At 42.0% G+C, this 21532-nt stretch overlaps 1 protein-coding gene across 2 annotated transcripts in view; it reads left to right on the top strand.

Annotated features, from left to right (window-relative positions):
• The window catches only part of itfg1 (integrin alpha FG-GAP repeat containing 1), a 49387-nt gene that overhangs the window by 21844 nt on the left and 6011 nt on the right, over positions 1-21532 (top strand). The window contains exons 11-15 of one of the 2 annotated variants that reach the window (XM_085907888.1): positions 9322-9478; positions 10604-10712; positions 17243-17286; positions 18669-18747; positions 19231-20284. In XM_085907888.1, coding sequence (XP_085764014.1) covers positions 9322-9478; positions 10604-10712; positions 17243-17286; positions 18669-18747; positions 19231-19403 — 562 coding nt within the window. In that variant the 3' untranslated portion in view covers positions 19404-20284. Of the gene's footprint in view, positions 1-9321; positions 9479-10603; positions 10713-17242; positions 17287-18668; positions 18748-19230; positions 20285-21532 lie in introns of those variants that run through there. The other variant, XM_085907887.1, reaches the window with a different exon arrangement.

The raw sequence follows: 21532 nt of genomic DNA on the forward strand, positions 1-21532 counted from the left end.
AAACCCTTTTAAAAGTCATTACGCCATGTGCCTAGACCTGCACACCGCCGACACCAAAGTAGGTGCATTCGTGTGCATCAGTGTGTGTGGCTGTGTGGGTGTTTGCATTGAAAGACCTTATATGGATTATCTTAAGAGATGAAGATAAGATACTGAAGAGGTCAGAGCTGCGATCATTGATGCATACTGATTGATGTGACTGTGCTTTGGCCCATTGTCAGAGACTGTAGAAAAGTGAGTAAGAGCCTCAAAAGATATACACACACACACACACACACACACACACACACACACACACACACACACACACACATACATTCAAACCCTACATTCTGGGTAAAGCTGTAAATAATCATTGCTAAGTCCCGCCAGGCTTAACCCTTGTACGTCCAACCCACCCCACCCTTGCCACGAAGAAATGACTGAGGTCTCACCAGAACTAATCACACGAGCTGCTCCAGCTTCCACTTCCATTTCCGCCTTGTTTGTAAGCCCACTGGCGTCATAATCCCGCCAGTAGCAAACATATAACCTTCTCGCATCGAGTGAGTGATACCAGGCTTCCCCGGTGACAATTCAGGATGAGTCTCAATATGATCTTTCTGTGTTAAAATATGAACAGCATGGTGAATACAATTTCTTACTGAAACTGCTTTTTGTGACATTTGTGTATGGTCTAATATGTGCCTTGGGTTAATAAAGGTTAGCAAACACTGGATCAATCTATTGAAAATACGTCAGCCTGGTTTGCTGTCATGTTTAGACTGAATCCTAGTTCATCAAATGGTAATAAACAGGCTTAGTCGCAGGTTTAAAGTGGCCTTTGAAATCGAGGTTGGAATCGATAATCACGTCGAGATTTAAGTCCGGATATGGAAGTATACGCTTGGAAGAAATGAGGCGGAAATCATTTCAAGGCCAAGCGGAGCCTTTGAGACTCAAACGATGAATCTGTTGGGACTCGCCTGACATTCACCGCTTGGGATATTGCAATAAATGCGGAGCTGATAGCCACCAAGGCTAACCCTAACGTAATTTCTGTTAGCGATTGTATCAATGCGTCCTGTCGCACATCTATGATTTCCTCCCGAGCAAATATTTAGACAGCACACACTTAAATCCAAGCTCTCGTGCTCCCTCAGCCTTTTCATCTTCCCGCTGTTTTATTTTTAGCAGCTTTCACAAGCGCTTGCCATCATGAGTAAAGACTGTTTTTTTAAATGACACATTTGGGAGATAAAAAAAAGATATGCTCAAAGTCTCCATGTAGGCCTGATAGAATCTCGACTGTTTGCCAGTTCAGTCTTGCGTTCCCACAGCGTTTCCACAAAATGACCATCATGACTGAGTTAAATGGATTCGAGTAGTGAAAGAGTAGATTGATTTTTATGGACTTGGGTGACTCAGAGATGCTTTCTGGAGTGATTCGGTTCACAAGAATCGCTTGTGTCGCTGCTATTGGTTGAGTCAGTTAAATTGTCTGGGGCGTTTTTTGTAATTTCTCAAAAGTCAGTGAAATGATACCTCAGTATAAAATACATGTATTTAAGATTCAACAGATCTTTCCTGTAAATCCCGCAACTAAAGTCACAAAATAAGGCGATTAAGGTGAATCGAGCCTGCTCATTTCTGTCAGGGGACTGAATCATTTGAGGCTGCAGTAATTCCATTGAGTTGGATAATTCCGGTAAGTGAACGAGTACTCCCGAAACATCCGATTCTGCTGTCTTCTGTGAGTACGCTAACCCTAGTGCATTTCTGGTAGCCCCCTTTTAACACACTGGAGTTTGATTAACAGGCAGTTCATAAGACTCTTCTTAACGTTATTCAGAATCATTTCAAATTACTGTTTATTTTCTTGATGTGACCCTTAAGTATTTGCCATTGGATTTTCCCCATTTAGTTTATCTCAACTCCTTGACTCATTATCAACATGGATATTTATTCACCTTATGGATTTGCTAAGTTGTGTTAATGCTATGTGTACATTAGGCACATATTTACACGGTTCTTGTGGATTGGTGCGTTTTGTTAACCAGCTACGTCAAACACAACCACGGATCGCATCGATACCTTACGTGTCTGATAATAATAATTGGATGTAAGATTTAAGATGGGATGTTTAATTGGTATTAGGATTAGTACGGCGTTGGAGGAGGGGTGAACTGTATTGGATGAATAATAGGCAACATCTGCAGAAGAGCCACGTTGACATTAGTGTCGGTCATCCGAGTCCGTTTGAGTTACCGTCGTCCTCTTCTGCACCCGGGTGTCATTTGCACCGGCGGCTCCTAAAAGCAACAAGCATTAAATCCAGGTCACGGGACAGACAGCGCCTCCAGACGTTGGCTCATCCCTTGAGTGTGTGTTGAGCATTGTTGAAACACAAACTCTCAGGCTGCACAAAAAGCCAAGCGTGTTGGGATTAAGAGAAAAAAAACAGAATTTTGGAGAGTGGCTGGCTACACACATGCTTTGTGTTTGAAGAAAAGATAAAACTCCATTCATTCATTTTGGATAGAAATTTTGATTTGTAGGTAGATAGATATTTGGGTAATTTTGTGGGTTAGGTAATCCATTAGATCGGTACAGTGGTTGGTCAATCAGTCCAGTAATTTAGTTTATGAGGAAATAAGATTAAAAACTGATCTCCATGCCTATCGTCATGGTACACTCATGGTCATGAATCTCTAAGTTCTGTCGGGTTGTGTAGAGGTTTTCTGATTGTCTTACCAGTGACATTTGCTTATGAATAGCGTTTTATCCCAAGCAGTCATCATGTTGATTCTTCTTCTTCACGCATGACAATATGGCATCTTGATTAAAAAGCCACAGAGGTCATGGGACTTAGACTCCAGCGGATGATTCTGTGTCAGAAAAGATTACATTCCAAAGAGGAGCGTGATTGACACCCTCATCTCATGGCATCAGATATCTTTGCATTTAATGGGAGATGAAAGAGGGCTTAGAATGGCATTTAGCAAGGACATTACGCAGAGTCGGGGGGAAAAAAAACATGCTACTCCAGTGTTTCCGCATTTGGGGTATAACACCCCGCTAACTTGCTGCTAACGCTTACAAATAACAGTGACAGAATAAAAGTCTTCAAAATATATTTGCTTCCTCCGTAAAGATGTGAAACTACCATAAATGACGCTATCCCAGTGCCGGCGAAGAGATTTAATGAGCCATTCACTGTTTACAAAGATTTGCATTGCTTCTTTTTGACATACTCAACTCAACAATGTTTATAGGGCACAAAAACAACCACAACCGTAACAAAGTGCTGTTTGCAAACAGTCAATGAAATAGGCAAGAAAGTCTGTATTATTATTATTATTATTATTATTATAGTTTCAGATGCAGCATAATTTAGCAAATAAAAATATAAAGGTCAAAAACATGGTCAAATAATAAGAATAATGGTAAGTTGGTGAGTTACTGTGTACATTCGTCAAACGGTTATTAGGTCAACCGGCTCGTTAGCTCGTGTTTCTGATCAAAGTTAGCTTTATGCATCACACAGAGGCGATGCACCAGTTCCATGAGATGGAGTCATGCCAAAGAGAAAAGTTTGAAAAGCTCATTACCTCCTCCTACAGGACTGGAGGAGCTGAGAATGTCTTTTCGGCGCTTACGTTCACAATGGTTACTTTAATTACACACACAATCCCCAGTGAGGATTGTGTCTCTCTCTGTGTAGCATTTGCAGTACTCTGGGGGTCTCGAAAAGCATTGGAGGGGAGCAATCCTCGCTCAAGCAAACACACAGGAGAGCAATTATCTCATATATTCTTTAATTTTTGTAAATTTCCCTGTCAGAGATACTCCGCAGGAAAAGATAATGGCTCCCTCTTTGACTCACCCATTTAACATTGAAAATTAATTACGTCTTCCTCATTACGCTTTCGTGGCTCTCAGAGGGGCCTAAAAGAGTCCAGGTACTTAGAGTACATATGTGTCTTCAAATTATACATCATCGTATATCATTGTAGTGTCATGTGGATGGAAAAAAAAAAAAGATATTTGTTTCTACTCAACACTCAATTTTCCCTAATAGTCTTACATAATGGTGTAAAAATTCAAATAGCTAGGAAATTATATTTCTTTTCCATTAACACTGGTACACAAAAACACACACTGAAGCATTCCATTCTGTTTATTGAGAATTCATTTCTTCTTTAAAAAAAAAAAAAACGAGCTAAAAAAAGTATGAGCAAATAAAAGCCAAATAAAAAGCAAAGCCCATTTGTGCATTAAAAATCAATGGTTGAAATATTTTGAGAAAATACTCTAAAAGGCTTTTTATTTTCCTCCCCTCAATGAAAATGTTCCAATGTTCTATTTTTGTCTGAAATCCTACTAAAGCGTATTGAAAGCAGGCTACTTGACAGCAATGTCAGCATTACCGCGTCGAGAGAAGCGAAAGCAATTTGAGCCGAGTTTCAAAAATGACTTTGATCCACGCTGATGGAGATCAGCTCGGAATGTTACCATGGCGACGCACACGGAAGGAGCGCGCGTGTTTGTGTGTTTTATTTAGCACAGACAAAACACTTGACAAAGGAGTCAAGGTCCCGCTGGCAGTAAGCGTTCACCCAAGGCCAGCAGAAAATGTGCTTTATTGTTCTCCCAACGTCTTGTGCTTTTCAATGGCACTGTTGAATTAGGTTATAAAATCATTAAGTCCCAATTTGAGCACCAATGGCCGAAGAGTGCAGACCTCGATCAAGGTCCAAATAATCCTAATTCAATTAATACCAATGTACAGCACACCTCCTGTTTAAGAAAGGATTTACTGAGAAAATAACCACCATTGCTGCCATTCATTTACTCAATTGTAGAAATTTGCGAGAGGCCCATGAGTTTTACGAATTTACAAAATGATTTCGAGATTAGATTTAAGGCTTTGGATATGGCGACTCAAGCTGAGTTCAAAACATCTGCCATTTCCACTTTTTGGATTGTTTGTTTTTCCTGTGAGGGGGTTACCAAGCGATCTATGAGGGAGGCATTTATTTCTTAAGTTGGCGGCACAACAAAGACTAAATGGATATCGACCCGTATCTCAGTCCACAAATTACATGGGGGTGGGGGTCTTGCCGCAGGAATCAGTTAAATTGTTTCTACGTTAGCCTTCTCTTGAAGAGTTGATGTGACTTTTAGGACTGTTTATCCATCTTCACAGTAAATTCCCATGAGTTCTTCCTGCTACAGAAATCAGGTACGACTTTTTCCCCCCGTGTCACCCTGCTCGTGAGTTAGCAACTGACTTTGGAGTGGACTCCATTTCAAATTCGAATTTAGCTCCTATTGCTCATTGCAGGGAGTCAGAATGGGACCACTTAGGCTGAGTTATAGCCTTTGTGCTAAGTTCTAATGCTACCACCACAAATCATCATTAGCAAAGCAGAGCACAGCCGGGAATGAGGGGGAGAAAATGTAAAGCACCCCCATCTCTTATTGGAAAGTGGGACATTGAGCACAAAGACACAATGCCGGTCTGTCTGGTGGACTCCCTCGTCCACTTCACACTTCCAACTCCAGAGAGGCCGAGCATCATGCTGCCTCTCATTTGATGCAGAATGGGTCCGCCCGGCTTTCATGAGACCGCCAGGAAAAAAAAAAAATGGGGGAGTGGGGGGCTCTAAATGTCACCCGCCGACCTCGCGACGCACACGTTGAGCTATTTTGAGAAGGCGAAATGAGGTCACAGATGGAAAACGGCTGAACCGGAGCAACTCCCAGCGAAGCACCTGACACCGAACGAGGCGTTTAAACCGTCATTTAATGTCACGCTTTTCATCAAACGGGTTTTTGAGCACCCATCAACAAGATGAGCCTCGGGGAGGTGAAGAGAAAAATGTGAATTCAACGCCAGCCAGTAATAAGAAAAATATTTCTGCTGGAAGTTGTCCCTACATCAAGCCGAAATGGTCTTAAGATGTTGAGCACCAGCTTTATGTTTTTGTAAGAATACTACGAATAAAATAGGAATTTTTTCCAATGGAGAACAGGGTTGCAGTAATTTATAAGCAAAAACTTGCAATATATGGACATTCATATCTGTATCGTGTTCAAGAAATCTTAACGACATCTCAACCCTAAAGTAAATATCTTTAGTGCTTGATCTTGATCACACACATGGTTTATACCTGGTTTGACAAAATCATAACTTTTACCGTATCAACGATGAGTCGACTCTTGTGCTTATATCTCGGTTTGTGTGTCTCTCCGTTTATCTGTATGCGGCCCAACCGAGCAGCTGCCAAGAGCTTAGCGGGCTGTTGCTAGGCGATGCCATTTCAGATCACTCCTCTGGTTGTCAGCGTCATCGTCTTGTTGTTTCCTGTGTCTTATTTTTTCTTTTCTTTATAAACAACACTGATGTTTGCCTTGTTAGTTCACCGCAGTGTTGTCTTTGACCGCCGGGCCTCTCAGATCGTGTCAAAAACAGATATAATCAATTAAATTTGCCGTAGTACGTTTTACACAAAGCCGTTTCGAATATTTGGGTAATCCTGTCATATTTTATGTCGAGTAGTGTGATCAAGACGGGAACAAGAAGCTCCCGTGAGGTGTTTTGACTACAACAGAACCTTTAATCCCACCGTTGCCACAACGCCATCAACACTCTGCCGCGCTCAACTAATCACGGGCATATAAAAGGATCGCCGGGATTATGTCAGATAATCCTGTTTTTCCCCGAGTCGTCCACACGCTTTTTAGGACTCAAACAAAGAATGCACACTTAGTCGCTGGAGTTTACTCTTGTCAACTCACTGTAACATCGACAGGAACGGGGGCCCTCACACACGCTAACCGCTAATGCAGCTAATACTCCGTTGTCCCTTGGTCAGCATGGGAACCAAGAATGCTTTGTAACGAAATTATGCAGTGGTGTGAGTTTTTGCTAGTGTCCACGGCTGTGATGTAGAAAAGTCAAAGCGATGCAGATCAAGCAGCAGATGGTCGGGTTAATGGAGCCTGGAAACCAGCACGTGAATCGGCAGATCACAGTTTAGCATGCGCCCGACGCGGCCTGGTAGCACTTTCTCAAAACGATCATCTGTCTGAGCTCCCGCTGGCCAAGCACCCCCTCCGGGGACCAATTAGATGGGTGGAGGGAAGCGCTAGGAATCACAGACTCCCTACAGACATGCAGTTTGTGTCCTAATTGATGCCCCAAAGGTACTCGAGCACACCTTGACACGAAAATCGCAAGATGTCGTTTTGCTTGAAAATGACTCATTTGCCCGCACTTTGGGTCAACTATGATGATTATTAAAACATCACTGAAGAATTCAGATTCCAGGTGGCTCATTGACTTGCTTCAATTCATGAAGATTGATTGAAGATTTCTTGAATACTTTCCTGGACACTCAGTTTCCTCCATAGGAAATTGAAATATTATTTTGCAAGCAGAATAGTAGGATCCAAAAGATGATGCATTTTGTATTTGTTTGTATCCATATCTTTGGGTATGTTCTCCACCTCATGACTTTGAGTTCACCTCCCCCTCTGCAGCGCTGAGAATATATATATTTTTTAAGCCTAACAATACCAGTAAGGACGCAAACATACACCATAGTGGAAAGGGGGTCTACACACACACTCCAAACTGTCAATACACAGCAAATGCTTCCAGATTAGACGGCAGCAGACATGTTCTAAACCTCCAGATCTCAACATATACACTTTATATGTGTAATTGGTGTGGTTTAATCCAGCTCAAGTCCCGCCCCCCCTTTAGCCCCCTGTTGCCCCCGCCCCCATCCGTTCATCTGATTCGCCAACCTCTTATGTCGACAAACTTAACATTTGACATGACCCAAAGTCGCAGTGTTGTTTTTAATCAGCGTCTTGGATTCTTTAAGAATGAATTACTTTGCTCCGCCTCCCGGTGAAATCTACAGCATTGTCTGTGTGAAGTAAGCAATCTGCTGTGAATTTATTTTGTCTTGAAGGCTAATTTAGCCATCTGATCTAGCATACAATCAATCAATTACCTCTTGGACACATTGTGTTCTTCATCCAAGTTGATTTCCACTTAGTTTATGTTTTTTACGCCTATCTTATCAGTCATCCGCTCAAAATAGTCCATTATCCATATTTTTTCCCCATTCATTCAATTTACAGTTTAGCACACGGAGCCAAGGTGTCATCCATCTCTCTGCTTGTAAACACTATCTAGCCACGCAACTATATTTTATCTATATTCTGTTTTTACAAACATATAGGGTGCCGGTCAACAATGCCATTGTAGTCAGGCCTTCAGAACAAGATGACAATTATAATGGCACTCATAAATGCTCGTGTTGTATCTATTTGAATACTTTACTGCATTCCTTCAAAAGTGGTTTCCATATTTTATGGGCCACTGAATTATTTTTTTTTAATTTTTTTTTCATCTTACTGTGTGGTCTCTATAAAATGTGTATTTTGTAAATAGACAAAAGATGCCAGATTCATTCATTCATTTCGTGTAATTTGAAGGAAAAATATGATATTAAGATCTATATCATTCTTGGAATATGAACTTAAATTAATAGATATAACAGATATAAAAACTTTATTTAATTCAAGATATAAATCAGTGTCGACATCGCAACCAAATACAATACTCGCCGTTTTGTTTTTGTGTGCGCCCACAAGGCTCAACGGCGTTTGTGTCAACCACTTAAACCGCATCAGTCAACATTTTACCCTGGCAAACGTTCCAACACTCGGAGTTGCGTTCAATGTTCTCTCAGCAGACGTCTTGCACACCTTCAACGCCAAAGACACGTTGCCAGCAAAAAGAAAGTCGTCTCAGAACCTTTCACCGTTATGTTCTATTTTTAAAGTGTTTTTTTGGGTGTGTGTTGCTCCCACCGAGATGCGAACACAGAGAGGGAGCTCGTCTCAAAAGACACGAAGATGGAGATTGGAAGGGAGGCGGTTCCAATTCCCCCGAGAATTAAAGCCAAATGGCGACAGAAACAAGTGAAGACGGAGTGGAATTTAGAGATGTGCATTTTACGGGGTTACTAACTAATAAACAAATATATGCAACTCATTCAATAACGTTGCTGCATTTCCATTCCATTTTCCATCTCTAAAAAGGACACCCATCTATGTAGCCATTTTACTTTGGTATCCCAAATGAAGCCCCTCAACCCAGTTTCACTTAGCAATTTTTGTCAGCTTGTCTAATATGAGTAGACCCACAAAAAAGCGTTTTGAGTCATTGCAGCCATTCGGAGGGAAACAATTTTCATCACTTTGCCTTTGAACGTCGTGAACACGTTTTTTGTGTGTGTGTTTGTTTGCTGGTTCCAGTGCTCAGCAGGCTTTCCTATTGGAGAACGTCCCATGCACCAGCTCCTCTCTGCCCTGCCAGAGCGTTGGCCGGATGTTCCGCATCCACTGGGACCAATCCGACCTGGGCGCCATCCCCAACGCCGTCATGGCCACCTTCTTTGACATCTACGAGGACGTGAGTAGAGCCTTGTTCTTCTTTTGCCTCTTGACATCGCTTTTTCTGTGACCTCTGATATTAGAGAATTTGATGACGGCAGATGGAGCATAAGAACAAGAAGAAATCCAACTTCGCACACAGAATATGAGCTTCCCTTCTAAAGCGGAAAAGTGGATTAAGTCTTAAGCTTTTCCACCACTCATATCAACAAAAATGACTTTCTTGCCTGACTAAAAGTCGTACTTTAACCGTGTGTGTGCATGTGTGTCTCTTTGTGTCTCGTTTTGTGTGTGGATCTTTGTGTGTTCTGTGTCGGGGGCATTAGAACTGCAGTTAAAGGCACATCCAATTCTATGAAGCGACTTTGAGCCAGCTGTTGTTTGTGCAGGACGAGACATCCATTTCTTGTCATTGTACTTGCGGGCTGCACTCATGCACATTTTCTTTCTACAGCACTGCTTCATGTGCTTTTTATAGCGTTCATTATTACTGCTAATGTTAGGAGGAAGAGCAGACAAATGCTCTCACCAGATACTTCAGGCTAATAAGAGCCAATGCAAAAGTTGTGCGCGACCTTAAAAAAACAAAACAAAAGGGCCTTCGAAAAGATCATATTGCTCACTCGTGAATTGATACCTGCGAGAAAAAGGTTGCCGTATACTCTTCAAGGTCTTCCGACGGGAAAAGCAGCTGCTGCCCCGCTTAAAATAAACATTGAGCTTGCCTGGGACTCACAAACATGCATATGTTAACAAGTAACAAGCATACCTTTTGCTGATGTTTCCGATTAATTATCAAAAACGTGCGATTGTTTCCAGTTACTCAGAAGCAAGGCCATTTGAAAATAAGATGATTGCAGGTGAAAAGCCGTTCCTTTATTTTTCCTCAAAATTCTGCACTCAAGGCTACATAATAACAATGAAAATGGCTTTTTTTTTTTTTAAATAAATATTGAGTTATTTTAATTTGTTGTAGTTTTGAAAATGTGCACACAAAAAATTAACATCAGGGTCCAACCAATGCTGATTTTAATTTTTTTTTATAATTATTATTATTATTATAGGTCGATGCAAATGTTTCGCCGAAAAAAATACCAATGACTGATTTATTTAAAAAAATATATAAAGCATATATGTCGTGCAGGGCATATTGGACATGCTGGTGGTGAATCAGGTGGAGGGCAAGCGAGAGCTGGTCATCCACGCCTTGAAGAACAACTTTGAAGCCGATGCCTACTTTGTGAAAGTCATGGGTGAGTCACCTTCTTGGCACTCCTCGCACAAGACACTCGTCGCCTTTGTCCCCAGGAAAAATCTCCCCTCTGTCATCAGGAGGCGAGAGTGAAGAGATTCACGGTGTAATTTACATATTTTATCATCTTGCAATTTTATTCCCTTTGTTCCCCTCCCGGACTCATTAGAGTAAGTCAACGCAAGCAACTATTTTCTCTTTTTTTTTTTTTTTTTTTTTTTTTTGCCCCCAATGTGGCAAACAGTTGGTGGTGACTATTATCTGCCGTCTGTAATTTAGATTCCCAGCCCCGAGCTTCTTAACACCGCCGTCTTCATGCGAAACGAGAAAGACACAAGGCTCGGTTCTTCTAGCTCAGACAAAAAGCATTTTGGAGGACATTACAATGCATTTCATTTGCATTCAGTTCACATTTTCTGTGTTTGGAACAGTGCTTCAAATGGCAACATCTTTAGTATTTGTTGACTTTACCATTAGCATGAGCAAAACACCAGCAATAGTCACACACAAAGAAAGTCCAAAAAACAAAGAACAGCACTGAGGAGCCCTAAAAAGCCAGAATAATAAGTTTCCAGGAAATGTAATTGCCTCATGCTTTAGTGGCTATGTCGAAACAAACAAAGTGCAGCTCAGCCTCTGATACCGGTTCATGAAACTTGTTTTGAAACAGAATCATACAAAAGGCAAATAGCTGTATTGTCTGTGTGCTTTGTTTTCTAAAAAGAAGACTAACTATTGGTGTCTCACTCACCTAAAAATAAGCTGTTCTGTAGTATTGTATGCGTCATATACAGAAATTTTAGGATCCTTCATTTGAGACTCATTAAAATCTCTAATTTTTAACTTGTACTAGACAGCCACCAATGAAAAAGCCTTTTGTTTCCCGCCCTAGTTATCTATCTTTTTATTCCACTCACAGCTTCTTTTTCAAGTCAAATTGTCTGTGCCTGGAAACCTGTGAGGAGAAAAAAAAATAGTCCCGGAGAAGGCGGAAGGGTGGTTGGTGGTTATGGGAGGAGGCATGCTCGGTGTAATCTGTCACTCCGTGCGGCTCATTAGTAGGAAAAGAGCATCGTTCATCCTTTTTTTTTTTCCGCGGCGCAGTTGGCGAACAGTTGTTCCCTCGTCTTTTGGGAGGGTTGGCTGATGTGTCTGCGTGTTTGTAAGTTGCTCATCTTCTGCCTGCAAGAAAACACACACACACATACTTGTAAATAAAACAGCACTTTAGCGCACATCGTAAGACTCCACACGGGAAGCTGTTTAACAACCACCCAATAAATATAGGCAGTCGTATTTACATCGTATCCCAATCATTGAAATGAGGCCTGTGTCAGAAAATGGAGGGACATTAAAAAAAAGAAATCTGATACATTGGGCAAATATCGAATTCAGAGCAGATGTCGAGCTCCATGCTTTATGGCAAGTCGGTTAACTGCCCACTCAGTTGTTTCAGAATTTGGTCTCATTTATTTCTCATTTCGTATAAGTGGTTAGTTACAATTTGGTAGCGATAAAAGAATTTTTTTTTTTTTTTTTTTTTTTAAATCAAGATGTATTTTCTCCTGCAAGGAAGCTGAATTCTTAAAAATTCCATGTGGCCTACCTCAGATCATTTTTGGAGCCACTAGAAGGAACGGAAACCCAATTTTGGAAACTCTTCAAGTAGTACGTTTTACTTTGAAGGAGCCTTCCAAATGGCCAAAATTACTCATTCAGTGACTTTGACGTGATGGCAGCGTCGATCCTTCAGGCGGTGACTGATGATGGCCACTCACGTTAAGGCGACACCGCTCTGAGAGACACTAAAGGACATGTCGCTTGTCCTCAGACAGCAGCGCCAACGTGGATGGATGACACTGCCGCCATTTTAATAATGGCTCTGGATAGATAGAGGAGGACTGCTCTAAGTGATAAGAGAACATCTCCAGTCAGGCCACATTGAGCACGTGTGTATTTTTAGAACATGATTCCACTAAGCAATTCACTTTTGTTCATCTCAACATACTTGGAAAGATTTGGCCTTCGTTTGTCGTGATCTTACGTGAGAAGCTCTTGTAGGTGTACGTTTTTGCTCCCACCAACCCTCCAAATACTCGCTTCTCATTTCTAATTATTGATTCCACATCAGAGTCTGTACACTGTGTCACCTCACATTTTCCTCTGCTGCACTTCCCTACACACACACACACACACACACACACACACACACACACACACACACACACACACACACACACACACACACTGAAAGACGGATAGTTGTTTTTGTAAGACGCCGTCCCTCAGCCTTCCCGAGAGCACTATTGAACTTTCGGTCAAGGATCGACTTCGTGTCCAAGCCTGTCACATATACGTGTGTGTATACACACACACACACACACACACACACACACACACACATAGGACTTAACCTGCTCGCGCTTCTGACATGTTGATTCACAATTGACCCGACAACGTACAAAGAGGATCACCTCATTGGACCAGATGATGTTTACGACAAACGAAAGACCTTAAAATAGGAGAGTATGCTCACCAATCAATCGGCCATAAGTATAAGCAAAAGTTGTGTGGCATAACTATCACATTTTTGTGCAGTGAAAAATTATTTGCAGCATGCGGTATAATAATTACACACGTGTCGTCAATCACTTAGTGTCACATGATCATTGATGTAGGTAGATCTGTAAGCCATTTTATTATTGTCAATCAATTATGTGTGTTTATTTAAATCAAAAATCAGTTATGTGACAGAACAAACACACTCCCCTGTAGTTGAAACGATCACTCTCAGAACTAACTTTAAAATTTTAAATCGCTCCAAGGCAAAAATGTCTGCGAGCCTCAAGGTTGTGGCATAAAACTAATATTAAATCATCATGAGAAAAATGAGAGCAAAGTGAAGTAATGACTGAAGCAACATGTGGCATAACAATCAAACACCCGTGTTGGCCAAAACTGTCACACAGAGCTACGGTATATGTGCCTCCAGGTTGGAACGTGGAAATAATATTAAAGTGTAACATAAGCATAAATGAGATGAATAATTAATTTTTCCTTGACAACCTTGGAGGTGAGCTACTTGAGCACTATTTATGTCCCTCGCTGCTTATAACAAGGCATGTCAAGGTATTCCTCGTAATACAACCTGCAGGCACTACTCGAAGACCTTTTTCGTTTGTTAGCACAAAGTCAAACAGCTTCTGTAATCATTAGGAATTAATTACTCCTCCGTCATGGCTGCCCGGTCACCATATTTCCTATAATGAGCCAGACGTCTTTGTCAGGGGAGCGCCAGCCAGCATTCCCCACCCCCGCGAGCCCAACAACAACAAAAACTGTCAAACGACTATGAAATGAGCTACAAAGCAGAGTGCTGCGCTACTTTAAAAGACACAAACAAAATGGAGGCAGTGTGGACAGATGGAGCCGACGACTCATTAATGCCAAGAAGTCTTAAAACTCCCAAATTAGAACGATAGAGGCGGAAACTCTTCAAGTGAGATGTGACAGGCAGAACTGTAACCTTTGATTAGTTTCTTGCTTACTTATTAGCTAGCATGTAGATTAGCCGCTTTGAAGAACATCTGTGAGCATCTGTCTGTCTCGATTGCCTCTTGTCACTTACCCCCCCCCTCCCCATCTTTGTCTTGACCTCTCTGGCCGACGTCTTCCTCGTCCCTTTCTTCATCCTGCTTCAGTATGTCCGTCACACTTGTCAGTCTGTCTGAGTATGTTTACATGAAGCATTTCAGTGCGCACGTCACAGGGGACGATTTGAATCTGGGCCTGAGTGCGGTGACAAGACAGACAGCTGATACGCTAATAATACAGTAGATCAAAAAACACTGTTTACGAGGAGTTGTCATTCATGTCGTGCACTTTTTGTTCTGCCAGTCATTTTGGATGAAGCTAATCTGTCCCAGGGTCAGAGACTGAGGTACAATACACAAAAGGTCATGGTTTCCAGAAAGTATATTAGCTTTATGTTCAATTAAAAAATAAATTGGGACACGGTTGTTATCACTTCTTACATGATAAAATTTGTTCCATGAGATTTTTTTTTCCCAATGTAAAATGGGGGGTACAATATTGAAACAGCTGCTTGGACGACTAAACCACACTGGACTCGACTATATCACTGGACTTGACTGTTCTACGCTAGACGAGACTAAATTCAGAGCTCGTTTTCTACATTGCTCAGTATTACGTGTGTGTGGGCACCTGTGCGTGCGTTAGCTTGCCCGCTTGTAGCCACTAGCGCTGACACAGCACGTCATGGCCCCCCCGTCAAATTCTGCTCCTCACATTTGCCGTGTGTTTATGTGCGTGTGGTTGTGATGTCATGTGACCTGACAGCGTGGCCCAGTCGACGGGCAGGTGAGGTCCAAAAGCTCGGCGAGGTTAAAAAAGACACGCACGGAGAGTGAGAGATGCGCATTTTAGACAGCACGCTTTGACCAAGAGCTAATTTTAGTTTGATTACATAAAGCACACCAGGCTCTCATCTTGTTTTATTTCCACGATACATTTAAGAATCACAATTTCAATCATCACTTCATTCGTCTACGTCCCGTCTGAATATCGTCCACAGAGGTTTTTTGGTCCAAAATTGGCCTTTTGTTCCTGACACGGTGACTTTAACGCTCTTGATACGGAGCCGCCGAGTCCCACCACGACGCTCGTAGCATTCCCTCCCCCGCTGTCAGCTGAGTCCCGCCACAGACGCTGCGCTACACGAGCGAGACCGGAGAATGCATTTGATCACAGGAGACGCCGACGAGGTGCTCAGCGCAAGAACACATTGAGTTATTTCCAGGAGCACTTGCTTGTTATGCGTCAGCTTGGGACTGAACTGAAGCGTGTGCAACAAAAGGAGGCTGGCAGACAAAAAAGGAGCACTCGATTTTCAGCTCCCTCGCTGATCTGCACACGGCATCAGTCATGCCTGAATACTCCATAAACTCAGTGACTTGGTCTCCAGTCTTTCGCTCCGCTTTGACTCTTCAATGTGTTGGTCTTTGTCAAGACTCATCAGAAACGTAATTTTTTTTCTTGACTCTTCAAAGGCTTTGTCTTGACTTCTCGATGTCAAACTCTTGGTCCCGACCCCTCAAAGTCTAGCTCTAGACTTGGTCTAGACACCTTAACGTTTCGGTCTTGACTTAGTCTCGACAACTCCGAGTCTTGGTCTTGGCTTCAAAAAGTCATTGTCTTGACTTGTTCTCAAAGTGTATTAGCAAAAACTAAGACTTTTAGAAGTGGAGATCAAACCAAGACTTTGAAGCGCTTAGCCTTCCAGGACTTGGGACATGCCAGACCAAAACTTTCAGAAGCCAAGAACAAATTAAGACCAATAGTTCATCTATGTTCATCTTGTTTTCAATTGTCAATTATTTTACTGGTTCTTTTATCACAAACAAATTATTTAGGTTTCATTATCTGACATGTTTCGGCTATCACTTCCGCCTTCTGATAAAATAAAATAAATTAAGACCAAGTCTCAGACTTCCAATCAAGAACAGTACTTGGGTTTGAGTTAAGACCAAGTCATTACCAAGACATAGACCAAGTTAAGAACCAAGACTTTAAGGAGTACAGATCAAGTCAACATCAAGACTTTGTAGAATTGAGTGGACCAAAATGTCCTGTGGATTTCTTCTGGCTTTATGCACAGTGCTAATGAATTAATACGTTAACGGTCATTGCAACTGAAAACAGAGTAGAACTTTGATCAAAGGCATTGATGAGCCGCACAACACTCTGTAAACCAGAGTTACTTAAAAGAAGCAGCAGCATCATAGACCGAGAGTGGACTTCTATCAACAGCATTCTGAAGCTTTTAAGCTCTAAAGAGATCAAAGCACACCATGGCGCACTCAAGGCGCCTTCCAAATGGACAAAATGACCTCCATTATCCTGATTTAGCCCACACAAAAGATGATGGTGGCATTTTAGCTGTTGCTTCACACACATTCATTTCGTCCATCGAGAAAATATTCAAAGTACTTCACTTTTTTCAGATATTTTATAAGAAGCATTTTTCAGAATGTATCAAATTGTATTCGCAACACACAAAAGTTCATGTTGGTTTTCAACGACTAAAGCGATCCATCCGTTGCGATCCAGAAGACCTTTTATGAACTGGAGTGCCTTTTTTTTTTTTTTTTTAGACCTGATTAATCGAATGCAGAGCTTCATTTAGCTTGACTGCGTCGCGCCAATCAAAGCGACCTCGACACAGAACCTCATTAGCATGCTAATAAAGTCACCTCGCCTCTAATGACTGATTAGCAAGTCCAACTGATTTTATGTCACAAGCACACACGAGCAGGCACATACGCCATGTAATTAAATTCCTAGTGTAAGTAAATCCTTTTCATTTGTGCTTGTCACCTCCGTTATGTTCATCACATCCGCCCATCACACATACATGAACATATATACGCTTCGCTTTGTGTTACTTTATCGAGACCGTGTTCCTTTTAAATTGGTTTTTCATGTTTTTGTATGCCGTCTGTTTTCCCGCAGTGCTCAGCGGCCTCTGCTCCAACGCCTGTCCTGGAAACGTTAAGGTAAGCGGCATGATGACATCCTTATAAATAGACCGTGGAACAGAGTCAATCAGGTGGAGAAAATATCACCCAACCAAGAACTCTACAAAATTGATTAAAAAAAAAAATACAAGTAAAAGGAAGCTAGTCGGGAAGGCTGCCAAGAGACTGAAAGCAGTATTGAGGGCATTTCTGGCAAGTGCTGGTTGTTTAGTACATGTGACAACAATCTACCATCTGCTTGGTGCGTCTGGGCGCTCGAGTATGGTGGCATGGCAGAATCTTATTCAACGAAACACATGCAGTCTTGCTCTAGATTCCTCAAAGTCTTGGTTTTGACTTGGTCTAGATTCCCTAAAAGTCTTTGACTTGGTCTCAAAGTGATAGTCAAAGACTAAGACTTTGAGAAATGCAGACTACTAGACCAAGACTTGGGAGAAACGAGACCAAATTAATACCGGGTCTTTGAGGAGTTTGGAGCAAGTCTTCATGGAGTTGAGTCAAGAACAAGGCTTTAAGCTGTGCGGATCCCAATGGCGCAAAATGCTCTTCCTTCTTAATAACTCAAACTTGTGGTGTTATAACGGCAAGGTTTAATTGTCAGGCCATAATCCAAAAGTTGTGTTTGGCTTCCCACGAACTCACCACCTGTGTATCTATCGGTTCTCACCCTTAACTTGAAACAGTGGGCCGGTTTTACTGTTTATGGGTAAACACACGTTATTTTTCCCCAGAGAAACACACTCACGCACGGAAATAGCACCGAGTATCCCCATTGTGTCGAAACTTTCAAAGAAATGCTTTTGTTTTATTTTCCCAAGACTGCTTGTTTTGTCTTAAGTGCGCTGGCCTTGTTTTATCTTAAGTGCACTGGCCTTGTTATAACCGCTTACAAGTACACTTGTACCTCGACTCAACAGTTTTAATTCAGTCCTCAAGCTCTTATCTTATTTCACTCTTACATATATCAAATTTTGTTAAATGAATCAAATTACTGTTGTCTTTCTGCCGTGTAAATAACCTATGTTAGCTTTTCATGCTAGCCGCTTACTGCCCACCAGCTAACCGCCGACCGGTGTTGCTATAAGAAATTATTCCTGAGATGATTTCTCAGCTTTTTCACGCTAGCCGCCAGCTAACTTTCCACTTGCCAAGCTCGCCGCCGCTTCTCACGGCATTTGTTTTGCTCTCCCTGTCAGTCCAATCGTCATTGTGGCAGGCGGCCTGCCGGCAGCTATTTGTGCCCCTCGTTGCCGCCATCCATCACCTCCTACGTCTTTTTTTTTCTTTTCCTCTTAGTCACACCTCCTCCTCTTTTGGTGCCTGTTTGTGGCTTTTTGACAAGATTTTGCTGAATCATCACGTCATAAAATCCTTCTGTTGTTTTTGTTTTCCGCTCGCAGCCATTCGGCGTCAACCAGCCGGGCCCGTATGTCATGTACACCACGGTGGACTCCAATGGTTACCTGAAGAACGCCTCAGGTCAGTCATTTTCAGCTGGGGGAAGTAACTTTTAACTTGAGTTAGTGGATTCACCTTGGACTAAGGTGATTTGGTTATATCGGCTCATTTGACTAAAGTTAGCAGATTTAATTCTCTTTTGTCGGCTCACTAACTCGAGTTAAACTCATTGAACTTTTGCATCACCATTGTATTTGTGTCTTGAGAGGACACTTTCCACTTATAAGGACGATTATTTTCCGAGCCATTTTTTTCAAGGCCCTGCAGTTTATTCAATGCTCAAAACAGGCAGAGGAAACATTAGTCATTTCTTGCCTTCATTGAATTTCACTTCCATCAGTCACATTAGCATCCTGCAGGCAGCTCTGGTGTGATAAAATGTTTTTTTTACTTCCCACTGCGCTGTGTTGGAAACATTGTTTCGACCCTCCTCCGAAGTCTCTAAAATTCTTTATTATTATTATCATTCTATTTTCCTCATTCCTCAAAGTCGTCCTCTTTCAGGACAGCACCTTCACATTGCATCAGCAGGAATAACAGGCGGCCAGGAGAGCAAACCATTTCCCCGCCTTGTTTCCTCACCAAAGTCTACTTCCACGAACCACGTCAGCCATCATCTTTTAAACTATGATGTAACCTGTGTACTGACCCGCTGTCACAAGAAGCCACGTTTTTAAAAGCGCCCAAGACATAATGACAGGATGTACGTGTGATGAGACGGGACGTTAGCCGGAGTAAACTGACATTGCACTACGCCGGCAAGCCAGCGGGGTCAACGATAAATATAGCTCGTGTTGTCGCTGCTGCTGCTGCTGTTGTTGTGTTTGCACTCATTTTTGACATACAGATGGTTGTTTTAGCTATTAGAGTAGAGTCACTGCCGAAGTGTGCTTTTAAAGCCAACACTGCCATTACATATTATTAGTGCTGATATTTGTGGTGGTAACATAAACAGTACCAACTAGGAAATACAGCGACGATAAAATAAAAAAATAAAAAATGTAATAGTATAACCCAGAAATGTACTCAGAATTTTTTTTGATCCCTTGTAAAGTGGAATGGCCAATTTGTTTCTAAAAAGCAACAATCTTATCTGTCTCTGTCGCATCTGAAGCAGAACACCAAACTATTTAGCATTAGAACATTCCGGATGATTGCTGTCTGGCTTCTTGTAATTCAGCCTCCTCTACTTTTTTTTTTTTTTTGCTGCGTTTCCACTGGAGTGCACAGCAGGAAGGAGAAGCTGACTAGCCCACGGCTTCGCCAGCACTATTCCCCCGACTCCTCATTTAACAGCAGCAAAATGCTGCCAGGGAACCGCTACTCGTGTGTTTGTGTGTGTGTGTGCGCACACCAAATGTGTTTGTGCGTTGGCTCGCGTGTGGCCATTTCAAGTGTGTTTATTTTGTAGTTTGTCGCTCGAGGGACGGTAAAAGATGAACAGTCGCCGCATGAGGCCATGCTGTGAACTTCATTGGCCTTTGCTTCTATGATGGAAAGCAAAGAGCAAGGCTGATGATCACCTGGAGCAGGTCATCCTCGTGCGCGTCCACTACGAGTGTGTTTTCACTTGGGGGTTGAGCATCTGCGTGCTAACATGCAAAGCAGGTAGGATGGATGACTGGGCAAGCAGCACACTCATCACTGGCTTCCCGCTGAGATTGTGAAGCTTGCAGTGATGAATGCTTGCCTGCACACCCAGATGTAGATTTTTTTTTTGTTAAGTTAGTAGTACCTTGTGAGCCACCATTTTTATGTTTTTATTTTTTTGGGTTGATTTGGACTCAGTGAAGTTGTCTGGTTTGGTTGCTTGCAAATTGATTTTTTGATTGATGTCATATTGTTATGGGACTGGATTTTAGCTTGAGAGTCCTCTTTTAAAAACCAGCAGGAAAATGGCGGTTTGGTTTTAGCAAAAGCTCTGATGGAGACAAGTGTTCTCATGGGGAAGAGAATCAATGTTGAGCTTTCTTCACTCTGTCCAATTAGCCTAATGACTTATGGGATTAGTAACTCTCAAAAAATATCACGCAGCACACAGTCTCTCTCGGCTCATTCCGTATGCATGCGTGACCTTTTGGAAATGAAACGGTAGTCGTCCGCATACATATGGATGGCGTCTTACTATTTAGAAAGATTCCAGATAACTTGAAGGCTAGCTTGAGCAAAAATTGCGCCCAACGGAAAAATGATAAACTGACTGAGTTCAACTGCCGATGGAGTGTTTGAATGAAAAAAGATGGAAAGGAATGAAAATGAGAAACACGATGACCTCCAGAGAGAGAAAGACAGACGGAGACAGAAAGAAATATGTAAAGATGTTATTGATCAGGGTCTCTCGTCCTTGTTTTTATGTCCTTCATGATGGTGAGGCACCCTCCTCTTAACTCATACCTGTCTCGTCTCGTCACTTTCACGCGTGCCCCTGTAATCTCGCAGCCCCCATTCACGTCCACGCCGCCATTTTATGGACACCATAAATCACTACAACACCAGTCACCACCTTTGTTGCCTCTTGATGTCCAGAGGAGTTGCTTTTTTTCATGTTTGAGGATGCTGAAGGTCGTAAAGCCCACGCTGGCCGCAAAACTCGATTCTGACTGAAATAATAGTAAATAAGAATGTTATGGAAATTAGCCAATGAAAATCAGGCATTACTTTTAAATTGTGGATCAACAGAAATAATTTAAAAAAAATAAACTTTTTTTTTTCTCCCCCAACAGTGGTGTCCTTAGTTGAACACATTGGCTCAAACAGTTTCAGAATGTTTACACAACACCAAGAGTAGTCCCCGTGGCTTCGCCCC

This window comes from Syngnathus leptorhynchus, chromosome 3 (genome assembly GCF_054491065.1).
Source record: "Syngnathus leptorhynchus isolate UIUO chromosome 3, UIUO_Slep, whole genome shotgun sequence".
Classification (NCBI taxonomy): Eukaryota; Metazoa; Chordata; class Actinopteri; order Syngnathiformes; family Syngnathidae; genus Syngnathus; species Syngnathus leptorhynchus.